Source organism: Hipposideros armiger, unplaced genomic scaffold (assembly GCF_001890085.2).
Source record: "Hipposideros armiger isolate ML-2016 unplaced genomic scaffold, ASM189008v1 scaffold_413, whole genome shotgun sequence".
Classification (NCBI taxonomy): domain Eukaryota; kingdom Metazoa; phylum Chordata; class Mammalia; order Chiroptera; family Hipposideridae; genus Hipposideros; species Hipposideros armiger.
The window spans coordinates 1,442,480-1,468,813 of record NW_017731763.1 but is presented as its reverse complement, the minus strand read 5'-3'; the positions used below and the strand labels follow the sequence as shown (position 1 = coordinate 1,468,813).

The 26,334-nt window shown below is 39.1% G+C and overlaps 1 protein-coding gene across 2 annotated transcripts in view; it reads right to left on the bottom strand.

The window, feature by feature from the left end:
* Positions 1–26,328, bottom strand: part of LOC109394155 (regulating synaptic membrane exocytosis protein 1-like) — a 213,392-nt gene extending 187,064 nt beyond the window's left edge. For both annotated transcript variants that reach the window (XM_019663979.1, XM_019663980.1), the window contains exon 1: positions 25,868–26,328. In XM_019663979.1, the coding sequence (XP_019519524.1) occupies positions 25,868–26,031 (164 nt within the window). In that variant the 5' untranslated portion in view covers positions 26,032–26,328. The remainder of the gene's footprint in view (positions 1–25,867) is intronic.
* Positions 26,329–26,334: the final 6 nt, after the last annotated feature.

Genomic DNA, 26,334 nt, shown 5'->3' with positions numbered 1-26,334 from the left:
TTAAAAAAAAAAAAAAAAAGCCCTTGCATCCACTCTTAAGTGTTTTGTGGGCAAAGAGATCTCTTTCTGTTTGTCAAAAGAAAAGTCTGGTGTGGCATTCGAAATTCCCTCTTACAAGCTCCTGAATATTTGCAACTGGGAAAAAAAATTGAAAGACATGTTTATAGCAGAAGTATATTCCACCTTGTCTGTGGCAAGCCCTGTGATTCATATTTTCCTAGTCACAAAGTAATATAAAAATCACTCTCATAGATGAAGGGGAAATATGTCTATTTCACACTCATGGTGAAACAGGAAAAACAGAGCACCATGACGTAGGCCTCCATGTTTCCCAGAACGGGCGTGAAAGAAGTGAGCACAGTGAGTCTGCTTGCCTTAGTCCCCACTCTACCTCCAGTAGCTACTCTTATCTCCTCTTTTAAAGTTGGTTAGTGGAGATATGGACCACAACTCCAGTTATCATTTTCTACCACACCTAAGTTGTAGAGAAAAGAAGTATCTCTCTTCCCCCAAACTCAGCTGTGTAAACCTATTTTCCCATGGGAGTTCTGAGGAGCACAGGAGGCCAGCATGTTGGAAGAAGGTTCAGGGCTCAGTGGGAGGCCCAGAGCTTCACAGATTGGGGAATGATTCCTACATCCTAAATACCCATGACAAAAAACAAAAACAAAAACAAAAAAACCCATGACAAAACCCATATGTCGAAATTCTGTCTATGAATTTTCTTTTCTTTACTTTTACTCCTTAAAGGGAGATATTGAGTCATTTCTAAGCTCCTATGAATAGTCCCTTAGCAACCATTTTAAATAGGATTAGATGCAACTGTTCTCTATTTAAGTGTGTAACATTATGAAAATCCCAGTATAGATAGAAACAGACTTGGAGGGGTGGGGTGTGGAATAGATTCTTGAAGCACATTTAAGAGGATCACAAAATTTCTTTAAAAAACATTATAGTCCCCAAAACCGTTTTTTGTCGAAGTATACTTGATGGTCTACCAACTCGCCTCTCCTTCCAGCCTTCCAGACTCTCCCCTGTGCGTCCATTTGTCCATCTGTCCAATTGATTGATGAGCTAAAACCTAACTATCTCCCAGGAACATTTTATTATAAGATCCTTATTTACAAATGCAAAATTATATTACTAATTTAGTCAATGAAAATATTTCACCTATTTCAAATAAGTATAATGTCTTTTAACACAAAACACAATATAGAGTTCAGAAACTATGGTTGTGTTAAGGCATTAGCACATAGATTTAAAAATCAGGTCAAAGAACTTTTTGGTTAAATAAAGAAAAAGTGAGTCTCAGTCCATCTCCTTTATAAAAGTTCAAACCATAACTGATTGCAGTCAACTGTTTTCAGAACAAATGATAGTGTGTGAAATTCAAGAAGCTTGCGTGAAGTCCATTTTTCACATTTGTTTTTACCTAGAATTTTGTAAAAAAAATAATAATAATGTATTTGTCTTTTGTTTGCAAAACAATACTAAAACATCAAATCCTTCTTCTTCATGCCACTGGGTTCACAAAAGACAGCAAATGCCTTTCTCTTCTAAAACTCTATTTATTTTACTAATAGATTTTTCCACTGGGTAATAGGATCGAGCACCTGACACCTAATACTTGCTCAATAAATATTTGTTCAATTAAATTGAATGTTTAAGCTTGTGTTCATTTCTAAGGGCTAATATTTGCCAAATGTTTCATCAAGACCTCTTGAGCACCTTCTTTACCATTAAAGAGGATCCCTGTCATTGCAAGAAGTCATTGTTTGGCAAAGATTATGAGGCCATCCTTGGGGACAATGCTATGACATTTTAAATAAATATGTTTGCATATCAAAGAAGAGTCATTAAAGACAAGAGTCACTACAAATAAATATGTTAATTATAATTTAATAGAAATGTGATCAACAATCGCAATAAAAAGGTAGAATATTTAAATTCTATTTCAATATTTTACATATCGGTGTTTTATGTTTGCTTTATTAGAGACACCATAGTGTAAGAAATAAAGAACCTGGGGAAGGAAGGAATGGTGATATAGAAAGAATTAATTTGAGTATCAGAAATTTTGTTTCCAAATGTTTCAATAATAAAATGTATTTGAACTAAGTGAAAAATGTATTACCTAAAACAACAGAGGAACTGTCCCTGCCTCTTTGAAACACATTCTTACATTCCCTTCTGATATAACTTCATAGAATATAGAAAAGGCGAGGCTGAGTGCCAATTTTTAAGCCTACTTCTTCATCTTCAGATTTTTTTTCTATACCTAATTCCACATTCTCCTCTGGACTTGAATGATATGAACTTAAGGATTTAATAAAAATCTAATTTCTAAGGGAGAACAGCAAAAGCTTGAAACTGAATGCTAGAGTTGTGGCACTAGTGAGGGGCTGAAAATGTCTCCCATTCAGTAGAAGAACCATTGATTGGAGTCTACACCCAAAGGTCTTAAGTGGAGATGTTGTAATGGGGTCAAATGTAAGAGATGTCAAATTAAGACAAACCGGAAGGCCAAATCCAAATGGGTGTCACATGAAGGCCTGCAAAATGTCAAATCACTATATACTGACACACCATGGAGAGACGGTGTCTTCCACGTCATAAGCACCAACAGATGTTTGACAAACAAGTGCCCTTCAATCCTCCACCTCTGGACTGATGAGTGTTAATGAAATGAAGGTTTCAAAAGTTTTGCATGTTTCAAAGCTATGGTGAATGAGATTTTTTTGAGAACAAGTCTAGCCTATTTCTGGAGAGGTGATACATCTAGAAGAAAGAAATCTTTAACAGTGGATATTTTTATTTCCGGCGCTAAATCCGCCAAGCAACGGAGCCAGAGAAGCTAAGGGAAGCTTCTTTCCTTTGCTACTGCCGGTTGACCACAAAAATAGTGTGCTTGCATCACACAAGCCCCTAACTTCTGAGAATTTAACCATATGCAGATGACAGAATGATAAATAAGAAAACATTTAAATCGTGGGCAGGTTATCACTCACCATTCCAATTCTCTCCATAAGCATTTACCCTGAGTGAGCGTGAGAATCTTCCACCCAAGGGCGGTCTGGGTGCCTGGGGGGCTCTCACACACAGAAGGCCTCTCCAATTGCGTGAGAATGTGGTATTCAATGAATTCAGTGACACATATAGTTTTATCCAACGTGTTTGTTAAGACACAAGCCAGCTACATAATCTGGTGCTCACCAGAGCTGCCTCATCCAATGTAGGTGGGTGTACTGCCCGTGTAGGGTGTAGCAGAGATGTGTTCGCCTTCAGCGTGACTCCTTCCAAAGGAGTTGCTTAAAAACAATTTCAACAACACTCAAATTTCACCTCACCTACCGTGCTGCCTTTAGAGCCTAATGCCCACATTAGATTTCATTCCACTCTCATCTTCATTCACCCTTGCAGCGATTCTGTTAAAAATTCTCACCCTGATCTCCTAACATTCCCTTCCAATCTAGTCTTCCTCCTGGAGCCAGACTCAGCTCATACTTGAGAGCTGCAAGCTCTCCCCAAGTTCTCTGCTGTTTTCTAGACCAAAGGATAGTAAAAATGTATCTAACCTCTGGAGTTAGACTTTCAACCCATCTGAGGATACCTTTCACACATCATCCCTGGAACGCCCAAATTTAACTAGCAATAGCACCAACTAACTTCCTGTGTTCCAAGTGTCTGCAGTCTACCTAAGGCACAGAGCATATATGCAAAGTACTCCAAAAATGACATTGTGTGTAGTACACACCACATAAGAACGTATATGAGGTGTCTCTAAAAGCAATTCTGGAGCACAAAGGATACAGAATGGAACAGAGGGGCTAAGTGCCCTGATAAGACCGAGAAAGTGAGCAGGAAAGAATAACATCAAGTCATAAAATTTGGGTGATATTTCAGAGTAGCAATAGCAGGCATTTCATTGAATGTTGCCAACATGGCCCTAATAAATATAAATCCTTCACCAAATATTCTCAAAAACCTGTTTAAAAAAAAAACAAACAAAAAACAAACAAACCTCCAAATGCATACAAAAACTACATACCATTAATAACTGCAAATTACCAGTACAGAATATGAGACTTCATGACCAGTTATAAAACGATAGTAAGTATTCCAAGAGTTTGGTAAGCATAATGTGGCCCAGTGTGTATTCATGGACTGGGCATTGTGTACCAACTGGCCACCAGTGGCTGTGCCAGACCCTGTTGTCAGCCCAGGGATCTCCCTGCCAGCATATTGACTAAAATATGTCTGCTCCAAAAACGCACTCTATTTCACTGTGTTCCCAAGCTTCACAGTCAGACAAATACACTGAAACCCTGTTTTCACTTTTTTTCTCTATCCTTCTAAAATTATATATTTTAAACATATGGAATGTTCATATTTCCCTAAGCCTTAGACTGTGTGTTTACCTGGTAGTTTATCAAATGGGCAGTTAGTTTAAATTTTCTCCAGATCAAGGAAAATGTGTGTGTGAAGAAATGCCTCTCTCTCTCTCTGATTTGCACAGCCTTCCAGATAGCCTTACTACTAAAAAGTTCTTTCCCAGGTACAGGTTAACTCTCCTCTGAAGCAGTGTAGATCTGTAAACAGAGACCTAGACAGTCGTGCTGAAATCCTCTGACCATGAAGTTTATAGCAAATCAGTGTCAGAAAGATGTGGGTTGACTCCTGTCCATACTGCTTTTGTGTTCTATGAGAGGAGGGCAGAAAACATAACATCTACAATATGGGAAGTGCCAGGAATTTAGAGTTCAAATTGCATTTAATCACAGGCTGAGTCTATACGGATTTTATTTTTTCTGATCCAAACAGTATAAATTTTCTTATCAGCATTACCAATAATTACTAACCACTTTAGATAAGTTAAAAACTAGCTCTGACATGTACATACAAAAAAATACAAAAAAACAGTTTCCTGAAAGTTTAATGAGCTCGGCAGTAACTTACAGATTCACCTAATTGTTCACCTAAATTCACCTAAATTCACTAATTTCAGTGCACCTCTGTATTTTCCTGATGCAAGCCAGAATCAAAACATTATTTTAATTAAGCAATTAATTAATTAAAATAAATGAAATATTCTTGAACACTCAGAGACCTTAGAGAGTTAGTTATATTAGAGAAAGTAGAATCAAGACTAGAATCTGGGAATTCCTGAGCTAACTGTGATTACGTTGTGAGTCTACCTTACAGATTTCACAAACTCTTCATGTATGTCAAAATGCATGTCATGAAAGGTATGCTCCAAACTCACTCGGTGGTTGTATCTATCACAAAATGTTTGTAAAATACAATGCCAAAAACAATTTCAAAAAACTGTATGTGTGAAATAAACAGCAAAGAATGCAGAATCAAAATATTGATATACGGGCGTATGGGGAAGTTGAGATTAAATGATTTTTAGCTTTCTCATTTTACCCTGTAATCATCTCTTTTGGGTTTACATATATACTCTTTGCAAAACAAACATTTTACTCATTGCCTTTGGCTCTGGGTCTTAATTTTCTGAACAAAAATATATGGTGGTAGGAAAAACACTGTAAAAATGTTAATTACCAGATGAAAAGATTCATTTAGGCTTGAACAAAACATATTGTAACATCATGCTGAAGGGAAAATAATAGGGGGTGCTCAAACTTTACCAATGGCTGTGTCGCCAGCAACAGCATCCTCTTGTTTTCTAAATGTGCTGTTGTGCCTCATCCATAGCTTGTTTTGTCTGTAACTCCTCAGAGCCTACAAGTAAATTAAATACCCTATGCAGCCACCCATGTAGATGGAGATGCTGACTTCATCTGGAGGGCTGACTGTCCTTGGAGAGGTCAAACAGAGGAAGCTCAGAGGAAGTGGTGCCCCCTCCTAACCACCCCAGTCCTCTCCTCCAGAAAGACTCCTTTCCAGAAGCTGATGGAATGGCACCAAGAGTCAATTTACCGAGCAGGGGAGAGCCCAAGGGTCAAACAAGAAACAATCACTCCTCCCCGGAAATGACCGGCATTCTAGAGGAATGGATGCTTCATCTCTCTCTTCTGGGAAAATTCCCCACTGAGGTGCTCATATTTCTGTCTCCTGTAAGGAGGAGGAGTAAGAGCAAAGAAGGGAAGAAAGAAGATACAGTGTCGAAATTTCTGCCCAAATTTCCATTATTTCTTCCCTAAAGAAATAAAAAGAGAAACTAAAAGCCACAAAGTGCCCTCTTTGGGGGTGGGAAAGAACACCTAATTTCCAAAATGGTAAAAGGAAACGTAATTGCTCCCCCTTCATATCACCAAGCCCTCCTACCAACCACGTGGTGTGAAAGATTTAGCAATGTCTGCTATGATAAAGGCAAATACATCAGCCTCTTAATTTGAAACTTGAAGGAAACAAAATTCAGGACTAATTCTCAGGGTTAACACTGATCCTTATAAGTCATTGCTGTATTAAGAATACAGAAAATTCTGCAAGGAAGTTTATCTTTTAGAATATTTACATTAAATGCTATTGTGTGTGTGTGTATATATATATATATATATATATATATATATATATATATATATATATCTCCAAATTACCAGAGTTTCACCTACAAAACACAGGCCTTTCTTATATACACTTGATTTTCTCATGAGTTAAAAGCAGGCATTTTGATACATATAGTATCATGGGGGCATACATGCTGTGAGCTAGCACTTGGTAGTGATGGTTAGAAGTTTCTATTATACCTTTAATTTTTTAGTATTTTATTACACCTTAATCTCAGCAAAGGGGCAGAGCTGTGGTGTATATATCTTTCAAAATATTGGAAAATTATCCTCATCACCCCTAATTTTGGATGAAAATATAAGCATTGTGTCAACTGTTCACCAGTATATGTCCACACTAGACGTATATTTAAAAAATATTACGAAAGATCATTTTTTACATTTTATCTGGCATTTGTTATGAGTATTTACTCAGGAATGCCATTGATTCGATATGGAAAACTGTTCATTTTTTAAATAAGGCATTTCTATACAGAGAGAGTATTTCCAGTTGGAGGTATTCCTCTATGCTAAAACTCAAGACAGGGTATTCTTTTCTTTTGAATACAGATATATGAATTATGTATGTTAATCCCTATGCATTCATCTGAGATTATAAATTAAATAGGTGAGTCAAAATGTTTCTTTAGAAAAACAACAAACATGAAGAATTAAATCTGTGAGCCTAATGCGAGGTAAATCTGTTCCAAAGTGCCGCTAAAATATGGGATATTACTCTAGTTTGACAGAAAACAGCCCCCGACTTATTCTGTGTGTTTCTAAAGCTCAGGTAACTGCATTGTGCTAAAATCAGTACTATGAATAGGAGTATTCTAACTTCACACAATGTTAGAACCAATGCTCCATTTGTGATTCAAAATTCCTTTATACAGTTTCAACACAGCAAGTACTGTGCTTTCTGAGCTGGAACGGTGCTCACACAGTGTAGTTGCACCTGTCTTTACACTCAAAGAGATGTGAATACTGGGGTGCATAGTACCACTTAAATTCATACTATTATAAAATCACAATTATTATAGCCCGAAGTTGTTACATGGCTGGCGGCCATGGATGAAGAGCTGGGCCAAATGCATTCTATAGCCATTGCTATCTCATTTACTCCTCCCACCCAACCGGAGGGATAAATGACTTAATGGAGACCACACAGTAGGCGATGGAGCCCGATTCAAACCCAGGCCTCTCTGATTCTCAGATCCACACACTCAGGCACTCCCCTCCCAGCAGCCCACAACAATTATTACTACTACTAGTGCTGAGGGTGTACATTAGGGAAACTCTTGTCGATTGCTGCCTTTTAGAATCTGGTTGTAATAATGTAATAACTTTACTTCCCAGTTCCATAAAACATTTACTACTTGTGCTATATAATCTTGACCTAAGCAATTTTTTTCTCTATTTTCTTTTATGTAAAGTGCGCATAGCACTAATCATTGTCTTACTGACTTCATAGGGTCATAATAAGAATAAACAAGGTGTGTGCATATAAGCTCTTTTTGCCACAGGTACAAATGTCAGTTGTTGATGACAGTACTTTGTCATAAAGGAAACATACTGTACTCTGAGAAGAGAATTTGTTGGTCATTAAGATGTTTGATGAGAAAGAAGGGAACTCCAAACATCGCCCATATTTTGGACTGAAAATAACTTCAAGGAGGTTTGTGCTTTTTCTCCAAGATAGAAGCCATTCTCCATGGGACATGCAGACCCTCCCTAGGAAGTCATTTCCATGCCAGGCTTTTCTAGATGTCTTCAGAATATTCTCAGTTAACAGTTGTTGCCATTTCAAGAAGGACTGAGAGTGAGGGGAATAGGTTCTAGAGCTTACTCTGACGCTGGGCAGTCACTGGAGCTCTAGCACACATCAGAGTGCAGGCTTTAGGAGGACAGGGACTCTGTTCCTACAGCTAAGTCAGTGCCTGCTACACAGCAACTGCTCAAAACCATTGGTTAAATGGCTAAATAAACCTCCATAGCTACAAAAGGAGGGTATTGGAATAGATGAGGTGTTTTCAGATATTTTCTTTCACTGCAGAACATTTTCTTCTCCAGTAAGATCCCCAGATCACAAAATATAAAGCAGATCAAGGCAATGAGCTGGGAATGAAGCAGCAGTATACCATCTAGATGCCTGAACCTGTGCCTTCTCTTCATCGCGTCAACATTACTTCCACCACTCTGGGGCAACTCCACCAGACACAGTGTGGAAACCACTGATCTGGAGGCTAAAAGCCCTTTTGACTCAAATTCCATGAGTCTAAATATTGATTTCCATGTTCAACAAGTTAATTATTCAAGGAACGTAAACTAGCTCCTTTTTGGAAACAAGTAGCTTAATTAATAAAATATTTACTGTTAACGTATTCAAAATGGCTGATTAAATAGCCCATGTGCTCTCCTACATTTCCCATCTTCTCTTGCGGTTGTCTGGACCTGGCCAATGGTTAATGAGAAGTAGTAACATACGTTAAGTCTACTTCCTCCATCTCTCTCTGCCTTAGCTGTGGCCACATATTCCAGCAATCACTACTTCCAGATGTAAGAGGGCCATCCAACCCACATGGAACTGTGCAAGTAGGAAATAAAGTTTTATTATGGTAAGCCACAAAGATTTGAAAGCTGATTGTGCTAATTTCTCTGACAAATAAATACTTTTAAGGTAACATGGATATTTAGACTGAACACCCAGTAGATCTTCTATAATTGATGGCTCTATTTTCCTATATAACATGGAGTCCTCAGAGTTTAGTGGCTTACTCAAGGCACACACTCCAAGAGAAGAGGTAAGGAGTGTGCTGGGGAAAACGGCCTAATTGGGAGGAGGAGATTTTCCAAACATATGTCATTGAATTAAAATCCATTAACTGCATATGTTCAATCCTGTTTGAAGTTCCCAGCAAACTTCTGCAGTAATCTCCCAGCTATTCTATACACATACATGCCCTGTCTTATTTACCAAAAAAAAAAAAAAGGTGGGAAGAAATCTTATAGAGTTAAAGGTTTCATGAAAGCATACCTTTCCAGTTAGATGTAGGAAAAAAACAGATAAATCAATTTCCAAGTTAAGTCATTACCCTCAACAAATGTTACTCATTGACTCACAGACATTTATAAGTGTTCTATAAATAGATTTATAATTTAGGATTTGGGTGATATTGTCAATCCCCAAAAGAGGCCTACAATCTGAACATCCTAAACAATTGATTTAAATGTTCAATTTTGTTCAAAAATCTTAGGTTTATCCTCATCATATTGGCATCATATTTAACCTTTGACTTCCTTTAATTTGTAGGCAGTTAATAAATATTGAATTTTCCAAATTTCTTATTTTTATTTTCAACTAAAATTATTAAGTGGATGCTGTGCTAAGCTGCTCAGATGCCCCTTTCAAGCCTGAGGGACTTAACTCCTCCATGGGCTGAGGATGCTCTTAGCTGTCAACCCTCCCTTTGAAATGGCCCTCTGCTGAAGACAGCCATCTCTCCCAAAGCCAGGTCCCATTCCCTGGGTGGCATGAATCCAGTGACTGTGCAAGGCAACAACATTATAACTAGATTCACAGCTCCCAAGAGGCTGGCTGAGTGTACTCGCAGTGTAGCCCAACTTCTCCCACTTTCCAACCTCTTGCTTCCCTTCCGACGTAGATGTTAGTCCTGAAAACACTCTCTTGCACAATAATCTCCATCTCAGAGTCAGCTTCTGGGGAACCAGACCTACAACAAATCTAAATTACTGTCCAGCCATGAGGATGGGAAACAAGTCAAACCAGAGGGATCAGAACTTTTTCTATCACATTGTGTGTCCCCAACTGTGCCTCATGGTAAAGGATCTGAAGCAAATCATGTCACTGTTTATTCTAAATTCAAATGCTTTCAAGTTAAAATAAAAAGAAAAAGGCATTCTGGGACAGAGGACAAAAACATGAACTGAAAAGATGTATGTGGAAAAGGGGAAGGACAATTTACTTTGATAACAGAGTACTCATGGAGATTTCATGTGTGTGTATGTACACACACACACGTGTATGTGTACATATGCATGTACATACATATACATAAGAATATATGTACTTATTATTAAATTGAAAATATTCTCTTTAAACACGAAACCTCAAGATGCAGACTTGAGAATATGTATGTAATGTGTGGAAAAAGAACAACTACAAAGTCCTAATCAGGGCTTTTTTTTGGTTGAAAGAAACCGAAACTTATTCAAACTAGCTCAGATCAGGGTTATACAGCAAAATGTTCAGCCAAGCCTCACAGGGACTCAGCCTGGAAGGTCAGAATCAAAGACTCGTCTCTTGGTGGCTCAGGGGCCAAATGGCCTTCCTATCTGCATGTCTGTCAGTCTCTCCCTCTGTGTTGACTCATCTTGCACATGGCCCAACATGGCTTCCTTTGGAAGTCAGTAATCATCTCTTTCTCTGATAAATCCACACTCCTGCTTTCCACCTCAACTATTTAAAATTGTCTTCCTTATCCTCAAATCTCCAACTCCTGTTACTCTCAGAAGATGACTCGACTCCTACTTAACAGAAAAAAAAATGGAAACCATCAGATAGCCGGTCCCTCACCTTTCCAATCACAAATATATGCCCTTTCTCATTTATTCAGATCATCTGCTTCACTGTATTCTTTCCCTCAACTTTTAAACATTTTGAAATGTATTCTATTTAATTGTCACTTAAAAGAGGCCCACACTGGACTTCCCTCTCATTTCCCTCCAGGAATTCTCTCATATCGCTCTTCTCAAGCTCCTTGAAAGATCTGCCCATATTAACTATATATTTATTCATTCACCTTCCTCTCACTCTAATCATTCCAATGTAGTTCTGGCCCCATCATTTCACAGAAAAGGCTTTTTCTGAAGTCACCAGTGATTCCCTTGTTACTGAATCAAACAGCTATTTACCAGTTCTCATTGCATCTGGTGTCTTAGCAGAATTCCTTTTTCATTAATTTAGATATAATTTACATGCAGTGAAATGCAGATTTTTTAAGTAAATTTTTATTTTTCAATTACAAAATGCACAGATCTTAAGTGTACAACTTGATCAATTTTGACAAATGTATCACACACATCCCTATGTAGAAATGTAGAACATTTCTATCCCTCCAGAAAATTGCTTCTTATCAGTTTCCTGTCAACCCCTCACCCCTGCCACCATAAAAGAAAACACCGATCTGATTTTTAACACCATGGATTAGCTTTGCCTATTCTAGAGCTTCATGTAAATAGAACCACAGGGTCTGCACTATTTTGTGTCTGGCTTTTATTACTCAGGATGTGATTTTAAGATTCATCCATGTTGTTCATTTATCAGCAGCTTATTCTTCTTTATTGCTGGATAGTTTTTCACTGAATATACCACAGTTTTTAAGTTAATTCTCCTGCTGATGGACCTCTGAGCTATATCCAGTTTAGGGCTATTATGAAGAAGGCTGTTACAAACATTCTTGTATAGGAGTTTTTGTAAATACATGTTTTCATTTTTCTTCTATGAATATCTATATATGGAGTTGCTAGGTCACAGCATAGATGCCTAAGTTTAACTTTTTAAGAAACTACCGAACAGTTTTCCAAAGCAAGGATTCCAATTTCTCATTAGCTTCACCAACATTTAGTGTTGCCAGTCATTTTTATTTCAATTATCCTAGTGAGATGAAATACTCTCTTCCTTTTTATTTGGTATAAACAAGGGTCTCTGGGTTTTATTCTACCTTTCTTTTTTAATGTCTTTGAAAGCTTATTGTCCTCTTTCAAATTTTAAAAGTGAAGTTTCCTTAAGGCTCATGCTAGGGGCTTTCTCCTTTTCTGAACCCCGTCACTCATCCTCACCTGCAGCTTCCCTGTCACCAGTGTATAGATGACTCATACGTTTACATTTCCAACCTGTCCTCTCTTCTGAATTCCTGACCAAATGACCAAAACTAAACTTAGGATCTCCCTTCCATCCCTCCAGATACTCCCCAAACCTGGTGCCACAAGTCAGAGATCAACTCATATTTAACCCATTAAAAAAAAAAGTGGCTTTTGCTTCCCAAGTATTTCTCAAATCTTAATATTTTGCCATCACTACCAAAGCCCTTGCTTCTCACATCTCTCACCTGGACTCTGCAAAAACCTCCCAGCTGTTTTACACACATGCATGCCCTGGGCATTTACCCAATTGATTCTTTTAAAATTTATTTATTAAATTTATTGGGGTGACTTTGGTTAGAAAATTATATAGGTTTCCAGTGTAGAATTCTATAATACATCATCTATATATTGCATTGTGTGTTCACCACCCAGAGTCAGTTCTCCTTCCATCACCATATATTTAATCCACTTTTCCAACCCTCCTCCCCCCTTATCCTCTGGTAACCACTAAACTGTTGTCTGTGAGTTTTTGTTTCTTTGTTTGTATTATTCATGTGTTGCTTTCAGTTTTATATCCTATATATGGGTGAACTGATACTGTAGACAGAAGGACCTTTTTAAATACTAATAGGATTATATCATAGCTGTCTTCAAAACCTTTTGATTCTTTAGAGAAAGGTAAAACTTTATACTGCAACTTGGGAGAGCCGGCATTGTCAGGCTTCTGCCTACCTCTCCAAATTCCTCTCCCACCACATCCCTCTTGGCTTTCTCTTGATTCTCTCCTCTCCCACAACACTGGATTTCTTCATTCTTCAGAATCACCATTCCCCTCCCACCAGAGACTCTGTGTTCTTCCTGCCTACCAGGTCCCTCACTCGATATTTGCCTAATTAACTCCTAGTCATCCTTAGATCTTAGCTCAGTCCTCACTTCCATCCATGGAAAGCCATCCCTGGCCAGCCTGACCTGAATCAAAATTCCTAGTTGATATTATCTTATCAAACTATGATATATTGCCCTGTGCTGCATTTATCACAGGCTTAAATTTTACAGTTAATTTTAATTGTACTTAAATAAAATGCACCTCCTCCTACAAAAGGCAGGGGATGGATGATTCTATTAATCTATAATCTAGCACAATGCCTGACATATCATAAATGCTCAATCCATTTTGTTCCAAGAAAAAAAGGAATGGGTATCATTTATTTTCTTGACCTGCTAGCCGTTTCTTATTTTCAGTCTGAAAGGGAATCTCATTAGTTCTTGGCCAGTCAATAATCATCTGGACTTGGGTCAAGTGTCCATCTTTAGTCCGATCAACCATGGCCAAGGTGGGATCTTAGGGATGTAGGGCTTCTTCCAGAATGGCCACTGGGGCAAAATTTATAGAAAGGGCCATGAATACAAAAAGTTATGTGAGGCATGTCAAGATCATGCAAATTCTGTAAATAAAATAAAATGAACTTCCTTTCAAAAGACTTTACAGAAAAAACGTTTTAAGTTTTCGGGTGTGTGGGTGTAAGAATTTACACATGCAGAGATGCATGAGTGAGATGTGAGTTCATGGATTTATGGAGTTCATGGAGTTGCATTCCCTTCCCAACCCACTAATTCTTCCTTTGGGTCACTGACCAACGAGTCTAGCTGAAGCCAAAGCTCCAAATGAAGGTAACCAAAGAAAACTCTTCTCCTCACAGTGAACAAAAATCAGTTGGTTTTCCTAAGTGAGAAACAAAACATGATTTTAATATGTACATAATTCAAAAGCATAGTAGAAAAAGCTATTTGGAATCATAAATAAATTACTGCATATTGAAAACACTGTATCTTTCAGAGAAGTATTAAAAATTAAAAATAAAACGATCACAATTAAGAAGTATTGATACAGTTTAAATATAATTGCAAAAAATAACATTTTTTAAATAAAATATTTTTAAACAAAATATTTCCCAGTCTCTGGCAATGATTTCCTTTTTTTGAATAATACTCACTATAAGTGAATTCAAAATCAACAAAGTAATTAGAGGTTCCCTTGGCATTTTCTATAACAGGATGTAATCTTATAGAGCAGGTAAATCAAACCAAAATTGAAAAAACAAAAAAAACAAAACAAAATTGTTTGAATTTGATGGTAGTTAAAAGGAAACTATATGGAGAGAGTATGACAGTGGAAGAAAGAAAAACACTAGACCAGGAGAGAAGGACCCAAAGTATTCTACCTAGCTTTCTCACTAATTAATAATGAAAACCTGAAAGAGTCTCTGGGCATCAGTTTTTCTCTCCTTGAAAGTGGAGTTGGAATAAATCTTCAGTGGCTAAAATGTTTCATCTTGATTGCCAATCACACCAGCTGATGGCCTGGACATTCAGAAAGGTTCTGAGGCATCCAAAATTTATCAGTGATGCTGCTGCAGGTATAGGAAGCAGCCTGTGCACTCTTTGCCTGCACTGGACCAGACAGCGTCAGAGCTCCCATCATGCCTCAGCTCAGTCCAGCTGTGCTGTCAAAGGCCAGTGCTTTGTGTCCCAGGCATACAGACTGCGTGATTCAGTTCAACAAGCACTTACTGAGGTCCTACTATATATACATCAGCCACAGGATGAGGCAATGGAAATACAAAGATGATTAAGATACAAAAGCTGCTTTCAAGGAGTTTAAGTCTAGAAGATGACCTAACTGATGGGGCTCTTTTTAATTAACACTATAATCAGCACAATACTTTATGGTCATGTGCATCTGATCTGGTTCTAAATATTAAATCAGAGAACATATGTTTTAAACTGTTACTGAAGTTAGCGATGTTTTAATTCAAAGGAAATGTTTCCATTAAGCATATCTGTCTAGATTACTTTTTAAAATGTATTATTTACAGGCTCCCACAATGACATTCAAACACTTCAAGAAGGTTGTCCTTCCAAAAGCCATGAATGAGAAATTAAGAGTAAAGCCGACTAAAATTATATTTTAATATAACCCTGTAATATCCTCATAAGTTCTGGCCAACCTGGTTCTCTCAATAGCTCATTCTTTCCTTGCAGAATCTGCTGACAGAATTCCCATGGTTGGAATAACCTTCCCACTCCATCCACCTACTACTTTATTAATCCATCCAGCAACCTTAGATGACTCCTCCACTCCACGTCTTCTGAACCTATTCATTCATTCACACACACAGTTAAAAAAATCCAGGTACGTAGTACATGCCAGGCTTATGCTTATATGAGGGACACCAATAAGAATGATCCTGCTCTCAGGAGCTTTTGCTGTACTGAGCTGAGACTGTCAAGTGAATAAGGATATGAAAAAGATGTGCACAGAGGACAAGCATTAAAATTAATCTGGGAAGCCTGGGATGACGTACCAGATGAGGTGTCCCTTGAGTGCATTTGAATGGTTACATAAGAACTAGGTAGATTAAAAAGAAAATTCCTAACAGACAGGAAAGCATAAGGAGAGTCACCAAGTTGTGAAGCAGCAGTGATACCTTAAAAACAAGTTCGGTAAGGCTGTGGCAGGAAGGTGGGCATGGACCAGTGACAGGAGAGAGTAAGCAGGGTACAGATTATGAAGTTTAAACTTTACTCTGAGAGCAGAGGGGTTTTACTGAAGGGACATGATCAGATGAGTTTTAGAAAGATTCCTCTGACATTAGTGTGAAGATCAAGTGGGAGGGGGTCTGCCTGGTGGCTGGGAAATGAATTAGGAGGTTATTGAAGGCATCCGGGTGTGTAGTGATGACAGCCCACATTCAAGTAAAGACAATGGAATTGGAAAATAAAAGAGAAATGCAAAGTATTCCACAAAGATAAAATCTGTAGGATTTGACAGTGGACTGAATGAGGAGTTGCAATGGTGATGCTACCCATAAAGACAGGGATTACAGAAAGCATCGTGTTTTGGCAGAAAGTCAAGAAATGTATGATGGGTCACAATCAGTTTGAAGTGCTTATGAGACATCCAAGTAGAGATAGAGGTGGTTAGGTATAGCAATCCAGAATTTGGTAGAAAATTCTAACGTAATAATATAGATTTGGGACTCATTAACCTCTAAGTATGACTAAAGCCAAGAGTGTGCCGGAGATTTCCCCGAGGCTGCATATAAAACGGGATGAATAGGTCAACAGTAGATGGAAGAGAAGGCCAATATTTTAGAGTCAAGAGAAGACGGAATAAGAACATATAGAAAATTAGACGGCAAATCAGAAGGAAATGGAATTATAGAATAAAGGGCAAGAGAGGGAGCTCCACAAAGTCCTTCAGCTCTTCTTATAACTACCACACATTCATTGTGGCAATATTTTGTATTGCTAAATATTTAGTCTTTCTCCAAAGTACATACGGCATTTTTTTTTTATTTGCAACTACCTTACCAGATAAAGTATCTGCAAATTGAGGCTTGGGACTGTAATTCTGCTTTGTTTTGTTGTTTTTTATTGCACGTGGGCCTCCAAGAGTCTTAAACTATGCTGCTTTTACGGAAGTCAGGGACTACATAGCCACCTGACTAATTGTCACAAAGTTCTACTCAGCAGTGACTACTACAGCTTAAGGCTTCGCAGCTCCAGATACCATGCTATCCCTTTCTAAAGAATGCATCTGGAACAATACTCAGATGATAGGATCAAGTTTTGAGATTAGTATCAAGTTCTTACTCCAGGTTGCTATATATTAGATAGCTAGATTTGGCGTATGGTACAGAGACTTCAGTAAACTGAAACATCTAGTTTAATTATAAGAAGACTTTACTGTATTTCATTTTTCCAAATTACATTTTTATGACAAGTTTCATGATGATCATGAAAAATATCAAAGTAGAACCTCTTCACAATTTTTACTCTTACTAAAACTTTAATATCCAAAATAAATGAGCCAGTTAATTTCAATATCAGACACCAGGATGTAAAATATATTCATTTTTCCCCAGGAAAAAAGGGTTAGGTAAGAAGACTTAAGCTCCAATATATTACAAGACAGAGATAGCAAAGGAAGACAAATCTGCTAAGCTGCGTGAAATATAAAAGGAAAAGATATTTGGTTACTTGACTTTTGTTTTCATCTCTTTCTACTATCTTGCTGACCTGGATATAACTTCTGAATGTGGATATACATATATACTATCCTATATTTAAAGAAACCTGATACATTGATATACATATTCCTCACATATTTTAGATACCATCTGCCCAGTTTTTCTAAAATGTAAATCCCACAGGTTGAAAACAAAACAGCGAGCCCGCCAAATACATGGTTTTTCAATGCATTTGGTAAGAGCTATGTTTCAACAGCCAGAACAATAATAGGGTACATGACACTTGTGCATTGATTAGTTAGGCCTTTAAAATGACTTGATATTCTTGAGATAAGAATACTTCTCAAGTATTGATCAAGAATGCTTTGAGCATAGAAATGTAAGTTGGGAGCTAATTAAACAGGCTACATAAAGTCTAGCAAATACAGCCAAAAAATTCCATCAACAACTACTACTATACTAGTCCTCCTCTATGAACATGCATGAGTCAATTTGAAAAAGCTAAACTGTATAAGACATTTATACAGATACCTTAATTGGTTTTCAACTTACATACCTTCTCTATGTAAACATAATGGCATCTTCCAGACATTAATTATATGTTATAATGATGAGGAATAAAAATAATTTATATACTAAATAATACATAAATCATTAGCAAAGTAATACCTTTTATATTATATAAAAATATCTGCTTGGTTTCACGGTTCTTTAAAAGAGCTAATATCTAATTAAGCACATTAATTACTTTCAAATTGCATGAAATTAGTTTCTATAACATTACCTTATTCTACTATCTAAACTTCAAAGAATTATCAAAATACTGGATTGTAAAATCTATTGAAATGTCTTCTCTAAACTGCAGGCTATTCCTTTCCCAGGACCAAAGGGGTCTTTTCATAAAGAGTCCTGTATGCAGACATATTCCATAGCTACTGTTATTTGAAAAATGTTTTGAAATTTTAAATTCAACTTTGCCATTAAAGGTAGCATTCCACTGAGGCCCAATCAAAGAAAATATCTCCTTCTCAGCAAAAGCCTTTCCATTTACCAAACAATGAATTTCAAGGTTCTGTGTCTACAATGTGCTTGCATTGCTTATTGTAATAAGATATATTTTATGACTGTTCATTGCTGAATTTTCTGAAGTTTTAAAACTAATTTGGATCAGGGGAAGCAAAATTTATAAAGAGGTAAACAATATAATTTATCATCCAGACTGAAACTCAAAATTGAGAGAAAAAGGTACTATCTGTAACTATAGCATGATATAGGCATAAATAGATGTTGTGTTGGGCAAACCAACATGTACAGTCAATTTTCTTTTAAATGACTCTGTTTTGTCATTAAATAAAGGTTCATTTATACAGGAAATTTTCACAAGATAGCAACAGAGGTAAGAATATCTGAAGTCAATTCTGTAGTGTATTCCCCTCTCATCATCAACAGAAAACTGATCAAAATAAGTGTACATAAACTTGATGTGAAAGCATGAGAGCATACATACAGAAAACCCAAGACATCCATGACAGTCTTAAAAGATTCTTAAACACACACAATCTATTATACCACCCAACTGACATGAAAGAGAAACTATTACTTGACAATTACACATGGCCCCTTATTCAGCTAATTCTGAAAATGAATAATTTGTTAAATTCAGTGGCAACACAATCATCAGTCTGTTTCTCTAAATTTTTTTTTCTAGTGAAAGATAAGGAAATTACCCAAAGCTAATTTCTCTTATTTTTGAATTAGAGCTGCCTTTTTTGCTATTTCAAACTTTATCGTTTTACCCACATTGCTTTTTGTGCAAAAGATATTTATGATCTATTTAATGAGAAAGAAAGAAGAATGTAAAGAAGGTAAATATAACCTCAGATCAAGTCCTGGACTCATTTTACCTTTTGTCTCCTTGCCAAATTCTCACACTGAGAGCTGCAGCCCTAGCCACGCCGCACTGCTAGCATGATACAATAAATGAACTGGACAAGAAGTCATCTCAACAGGACCCTAGTAGCTGCAATAACCACAGAAAAGATGCTCTTAGGATTCTCCTATAGCTTTACAGAGTAAAGATAATAATAGCATCTTTCTTTGATACAGTAATTTGAAGTTTAAAAGTGCCTTCACTACTATGTTAAAGCGTCATAAATCAGAAAGGCAGGCATTATCAATTTCACTTTACACATAAAGAAACTGAGGCTCGGATGGGTCACGCCTACAGAAAGTGATAGTGCTAAGACCAGAATCTAGTCCACTGCTCTATCCAACTATCCAATGCTCACATCCCTTTATTGATATGGCAGTTTTATAACACAGTAAGAACTAAGTCAACATCGAACTATGCCAGCAGAGGACTATTTCTACCCAAACAGCCCAATGCCTAACCCAATTCTAATATCTGAAACAATGGTCTTATTGTTGAATTGAATATCATATACTTGGTTATAAATAGCTTACCTAACAAGTAAAATTCAAAACAATAGCAGGGAGAAGAGATAATCTCATGGTGCAGGAGGATGGTGGGAAAACGCTAAGGCATTAGAGAGTACTGTGAGCAAAAGAGCAAGCAGGTCAGAAAAGCCCCAGATGCATATGGGTTGGTGAGTCACCTGCAGCCAGAGCTAGAGACTGGAGGCAGGAGGACTCAGAAAAGGATAGAAAATGCCACTTAGATTGTGTGAAAATCTTCTTTTGCTTTGTTGAAGTTTCATTCTGTACTCCAAGATCAAACGCCACGAGCAAAGGGTCAGGAAGGGACCTAGCTAGTTCTGGGAATTTCACTACTAAAAAACTAATAGAATGCTGACGGGATGGACTTCTCATCAACAGGTGAGCATGAGGCAGAGTAAAATATGTGAAGTATGCTCCAGCCAAAACCTGACACACAGAAGGCACTAAGAAATGGCCGTCTCTTCCCCCAAAAGAGGAGAGAAATCAACCATAACGCCCACAGCTTAATGTACTTTTAAAAAGACACAAAAGAACACTAAAGACGTAGAGTCAATGAACTTGGGTTCTGGTTCTATTAGTCTAGTTGCCACGTAACTCAGGTGAATTTACTTCAACTCTCGGGACCAGCTCTAAAATACCCAACTCGTATCATGTAAAAATTTGTTTAAAAATATAAAATAGCCCATAGAGATAAATGATATGCAACACAATGGGCTTTACAATCCATGGTGCAGCAACCTGTCCATCTGCGTATTTCAAGTGTGGGAGAGTAATAATATTATTTCTGGAATGCCTGTGTTTGATATCTTTCCAGGGAGCTTACTACACATGTTTAACACAAATTGTTCTCCTCATTTGACAAGTTGAGCAAATAACACTCCCAAGATGTATTTCTATTCAAGTCAGCAGCAACACATATAGCCCACACTGGTTTCTATAGTCTACTTCCAATTTAGCAATCTATTTACTTAAACAATGGTGCCCCCTCACTTCTGGTTCAAAAGAAATACATACAAGTTAAAAGAAAGTCAAAATAGGTTGGCAAAAATGTGAACTCATGGTTATGTCACTTTCCCTCCATTCTCTTTAATGCCTCACTTCTCTCATTTTCTTAGGCTTCCCTTTTCTATGTTTTCTCCATAAGTATTTGAGAACTCAGTACTGACCATGCACATTTACTAAGATAGGTTTTTGCTGAAAGTGGAAAACTCCAATAAAGTTCAGGGTTAACCTTCCCTAAACGTAGCCTTATCCATTAATGGTATAAAGGAGACTAGACTCCGAGGGAAAGGTTGTAAGTTTTCTCTCCCGTTCTTTTTCTACTTAACATGCAACTTGGTATAGGCAGACACACCTCTTCATGGTTAAGCCACTTTTTCTCATTACCATTTGCCTTTTTTTCCTTTCCCTTCTTACTCATCCTGCCTCAGCAACACGATAGAATATTTGTGGGTGTGAGTTATGAAAATCTTTGCAAACCCCAAGGAAAACACAATACTCGCATACATGGGGGCTCTATCCTTACCCCTCCCCAGCTGCCCCAGTGTATTTTTCCTTCTTTTCCCAGATGCTATTTGGGGTCTCTTATATGAAGCCTTACAGACACATTTCAGGCCACAATATTATAATTGGTTGGAGGATGAAAAAGGAGGGAAGAAAAGCTTAAGTTGTAAGAGTTCTGCTCCTTGTACTTTCTCCTTTCATGAAGGAAGTGGATATTGCGGATATTTGAAAAGTCAGTGTTTGGTTTCCTGTGAAGAAGAGAGGAAGAAGCCCCAAGTCACTACTCTTTACAAATCACTTCACACCATGAATTGCAGGATTTTTCAGAAAAATAGACTCTCTCAGATCCTCAGGTTAATTTTCTTGCCCACATTTACACAGGGGCAGAACTAGAACTAAGTGCTTGGATCCGATATGAGTGATCTGCCCACCACAGCATGATGCTTTTTATTATCTTTGAACTGGCGACAATTCTCCTGCCCTCAATCCAAAGGAAAACTCGATCAGGAGGGTGGGTGAAGCTGCGGGCCCTCCGAGAATCAGCAGCTGAACCTTTGAATCAGCCTAATCTTTTGCCAAACCACTTCTCTGAAACTGAGGGAAGAGCAGAAATTAATGTAAGGAAAATGCACAAGCTTCTTGGTAGAAGGACAGTGTAGTAGTGTGTGGGATAATACTTGGACTTAGAATAAAAGGTCTGGCTTTGAATCCTGATTAGGTCATGTTATATGAGTCAGGCGAGGGTATTACTGGAACTCTCTGAGTATAGGATGAAGATTTGAAGATCATATGACCTAACTTACCTCCTGCACAGGCTGTTGTGAGAATTTAAATATACATATATTAAACCTGAGCATAGTTCAGCTATTTGGCATTTGAGTCGATAACCACTTAGAATAATGGCCAGCATGAGGTAAATGCTCAATAAATGTTAGTAGTTTTATTAAATATTCCAATAAGGTTCTCAATTCCCATTCGCAAAACATCTCTTGAACTCTACTTCTATTTTTTTTGCTCTTCTCTTACTTACTATTCTGTAGTTCCTTTCTCTATGAAGCTTTTATAAAAGAAAAAGGAATGTGATTTTAGATCTAATGAGATCTTCTCTGATTTAGGTCCCAGATAATACAGTTTTCAACCCATGTAATATATTGGCTCATGGTGTCTGGTGACAGTTACTTGAAGGGGTTTTCATTGAGGAAGTCAGGTTTCAAAAAGTCTCCAGAACACACACATACATACACACACACACACACACACACACACACACACACACACACCAAAAACCTTACTAAGATTAAGAAAAGACCTCTTATTTTCAGATAATTAAGTCAACCATTAAAAATTATTTGCAGGAGTCAGCTATTTCTAGTTATACGGCAATGGTATTCAAAATTAGTGTACTTTGCCTACAAAATGAATGATTTTTATGATAAAGTACTTACAATTTTGAATAAAATTTATCTGAAATCTTTGATGTGAAAGTAGTTTGATTATTCTTTTCCATTTCTATCTATTTAAAACTTTATCAAGTCCAAATTCAAGTAGCAATTTACAATCAAGGCTGATGAAACTATACAAATATGTTTTAATTGATATTTTATATTGTTTCTTTGGCATATTTACCCATTAGTTTTCTATCTTATCTGTATTAATGACTATTTTAATACATTGCAAAGAGAGACAGCATGCTCAGTAGGTAGCTTAATGTGATTGTTCTGCAGTGATGACAAAAGTGAATTTTAAGTCTTTTAAGTCTAAGTTCGTAGGGCCTGTTGTGAAAGTAATTAATCAGATATGTGATATGATGGACCAACCACTACCACAAAAACTTATTTCTGATTAAACAAATATTTCAAAGCCCTATGGAAAGCATCTTGTTTTCCAATATATTGTTATGCAAAGTTTAGAAAAGGCCACCACTTACAACTCCATGTCATTAAGTTCATATATATTACATATATAATTTGAATAGCCCCTATGATCCCCAGTCTTAAGACATAAAGTGCCCTCTAGAAAAAAGTACAGCACTGTTCCACCAATTGCAGACACTTCGACACACTTACATGGCAGAAAACTGGGATTCCAAAACACTCACCAATCTGCCACTGCACAAAAGGCCAAGCAAGACATTAGCAGAGGAGGCTGATTGATAAAGTTAATTCAGAGGTCCAGGATGAGAGAGGGCTGTTGTATATATCACAGCATCACATACTGAAATAGTGTGTGAATCCTTGCAATAAAAGAACAATATTTGCAAGCCAGTGGACAGCAGTCATAGGAACAGCAAGGGGAAAGATGTTTTAGACATGAGCAGTTGGACGCTCCTCATTTTTTACTATATAAGCCCATACAATATTTTCATCGCTGTCCATAGGCAGTGAGCAGATTTGGGATTCTGTCCTAAAACTCGCCCTCTCCCACTTGAAATCCCTCCCTCTCTGCCATCCCTGAAACAGCCAATGAAGGGGCGTGATGGCCACTACTTGCACTGCGCCTTCCCCTTCCTATTCAAACCCTGACAAGCAGCAGCTCATGTTTTCCACTGGCTGCTGGAGGCCTGCAGTGAACACCAAAAGGAACAGTAGCAAACCTGTAAATCGTGACCAGCAGATAAGGTGCCCAGGAACAGGTGGCAGGAGCTGCAACCAGTGAGGACAGACAGACTGACAACCAGACAGACAGACGGCAGCACCATCAGACACCATCCATTACTTCCAATCTCAGAAGAGGGGAAGCCTGCAGCACTAGGGACGTCATTGTTCCACTAGGGACAGGCAGCAGATTAACAAGGAAGGGTTCAGCTTCCCTCAAGCCAGCAGGCTTCAAGCATTTTTTTTTTTTTGGATGAGAAGGAGCAGGGAATTCAGAAACCTGCTGCTCTTTATAGAACCAGGCCAGCTCCGGCCTTCCGAGTTAATGGCCCTTTTCTGAGTCTAAAATGAAAGGGCAGGAATGACTGGATTTCTACTCTTCTGCTGTGACCCGGCACCCACCACTCTCCCTCAATAGTCCCCTCTCCCTTCTGGGTGGCAGTAACACTGGTGGGGACCCATCAGTCTGTGAATGCAGCCTCCCTCCCTCCGTTCCTCTCCTGTGAGGCACTGCTGCACTGAGGCAAAAAGGAAGCAATCTTTGGTGGCAGCATCCTCTCATCAGGAGGCAACCCTAGGGGTGGGGGCGAGGCCATGCTAGGTGTGCTCTGTGCCTGGCTGTCACCTTTGTTCCCTGCTGGCCCCTTCTTTACTATCAGCTAACTCAAGATGCAACAGGTTCCCTTCGGCTCTTCATGCCAATCCTCTGCCCCCTGGTACACCTTCTGGCCTAACCAGGGGACACCAAGGAATTAGTCCCAGTCAGGGTCTGTAAATTCCCTCACCCCTGAGTTGAAACTTTCCTGAATACATAAAGACCTCCCAAGGGAAGGCAAGGTTGAAGTCCCCTTCAGCTCCACTCTAAGTGTGATGCTAAGGAGCAAGGAAAACCAAGTCTAGATGCCAGTACCTTGTAAGCAGTTTTGTCTCCGATTAAAGCAAGCAGCAACAGTGTCACACACGCCTGCACCAGCAGCAATGCACCCCATCCCCTCCACAGACACAGGAAAATGGGGCACTGGACAGAGATCCCCTGAAGGGTTGCTGGGCTTTAAAGAAGGAGGGATTGTGCAAATTGTATTGTACTGCTCCCACTAGGAACGGAGCAGGCCCCAGAGGTTTCTTGGAAACCAGCAAAGGGGAACCTCTATTTTATTCAGGCCAGAGTCCCCAACAGCTTCTCTCATTATTAAAAAACTTTGCATTAACAATGGCATTATCTATGAGTAAGAAAATGTGTCTTCACACAAGTATTCTGTGTAAAAAGGCTGTGAAGAAAAGGTTAAAGAGAAGCTAGGAAGGCAGGTTACCAAAGATGGCAACTGCCCAAAAAAAAAAAGACCCAACCTTGATCTGTGAGATGAATGAGTCCCAAAATGCACACTAAAAATAAGCATTTTTCTTATATAAATATTGGCACCCTTCACTGGGGTTACCCCAACCTGCTAAACAACTCCAAGAAGAGAAGAGGAGCTATTCTCAGCACCTCTTCATTCCACCTCCCCTTTCTACTACTCATTCCCTGCCCCTAACCTGCTCCCCGCCCAGGGCCCTTCCACTAGGGTGGGATCAGCTCTTCTCAGCTCGTGCATAGCTCACCCCCAGGATGTTCACTGACCACTCAGTCCTCCTGCACCCTGTCTCAAGCCAACCTCTCCTGGCTGCTGGGCTCTGGGCTCCGTGGCATCCCCTCCTTCCTCGGGTCCCCCTAACCTCTTCCCTGCACAAGCCCAGCGCCCCCCGGCCCCAAGGCGGGCGCCTCCGCCCGCACCCAGCACCCTGGCCCGCCCCTCCCCCACACCCAGCCGAGAGGATTGGGCGAGTGAGTGGTGAATGGACCGATGGAGGCACGGAGGCACGGATGGCGCGGCTGGGGGTGGCTTACTTGAGCATGGCTTCTTCTTTTTCCTCCTCTTCCTTCTGCCGGTCCATCACTGCCATGATAATGTTCCTCTCCTCCTCGGTCAGGTGGCTCAGGTCGGGCAGCTCTTGCATGGGGGGAGGCACCGTGGGTGGGCGAGGACCGCGGGGCCCCACGGCCGAGGACATTTTCGTGGCCTGCCCGCCCCTTCCTCCGGCTCTCGGGCTCGCACCTTTCGGATTCACGCCCAGCAGCTGCGCCCCTGTTTCCCCCTCACAGCGGAGCCCTCCGGGCGGCGGCGGCGGCGGGAGGAGGAGCAGCGGCAGCGGCAGCGGCAGCGGCAGCAGCGGAGCCGGGGACAGAGCGAGCCCAGTCTTTCATGGTTGTTTGCATCCACCCAGCCCCGGATGCTGCCTTTGTTTTGGTCGCCCTAGCGAGGCTCGGGGCTGCCCGGCCGCCTCCCGCAGCCCAGCCTCGGCCGGCGGGGGCGG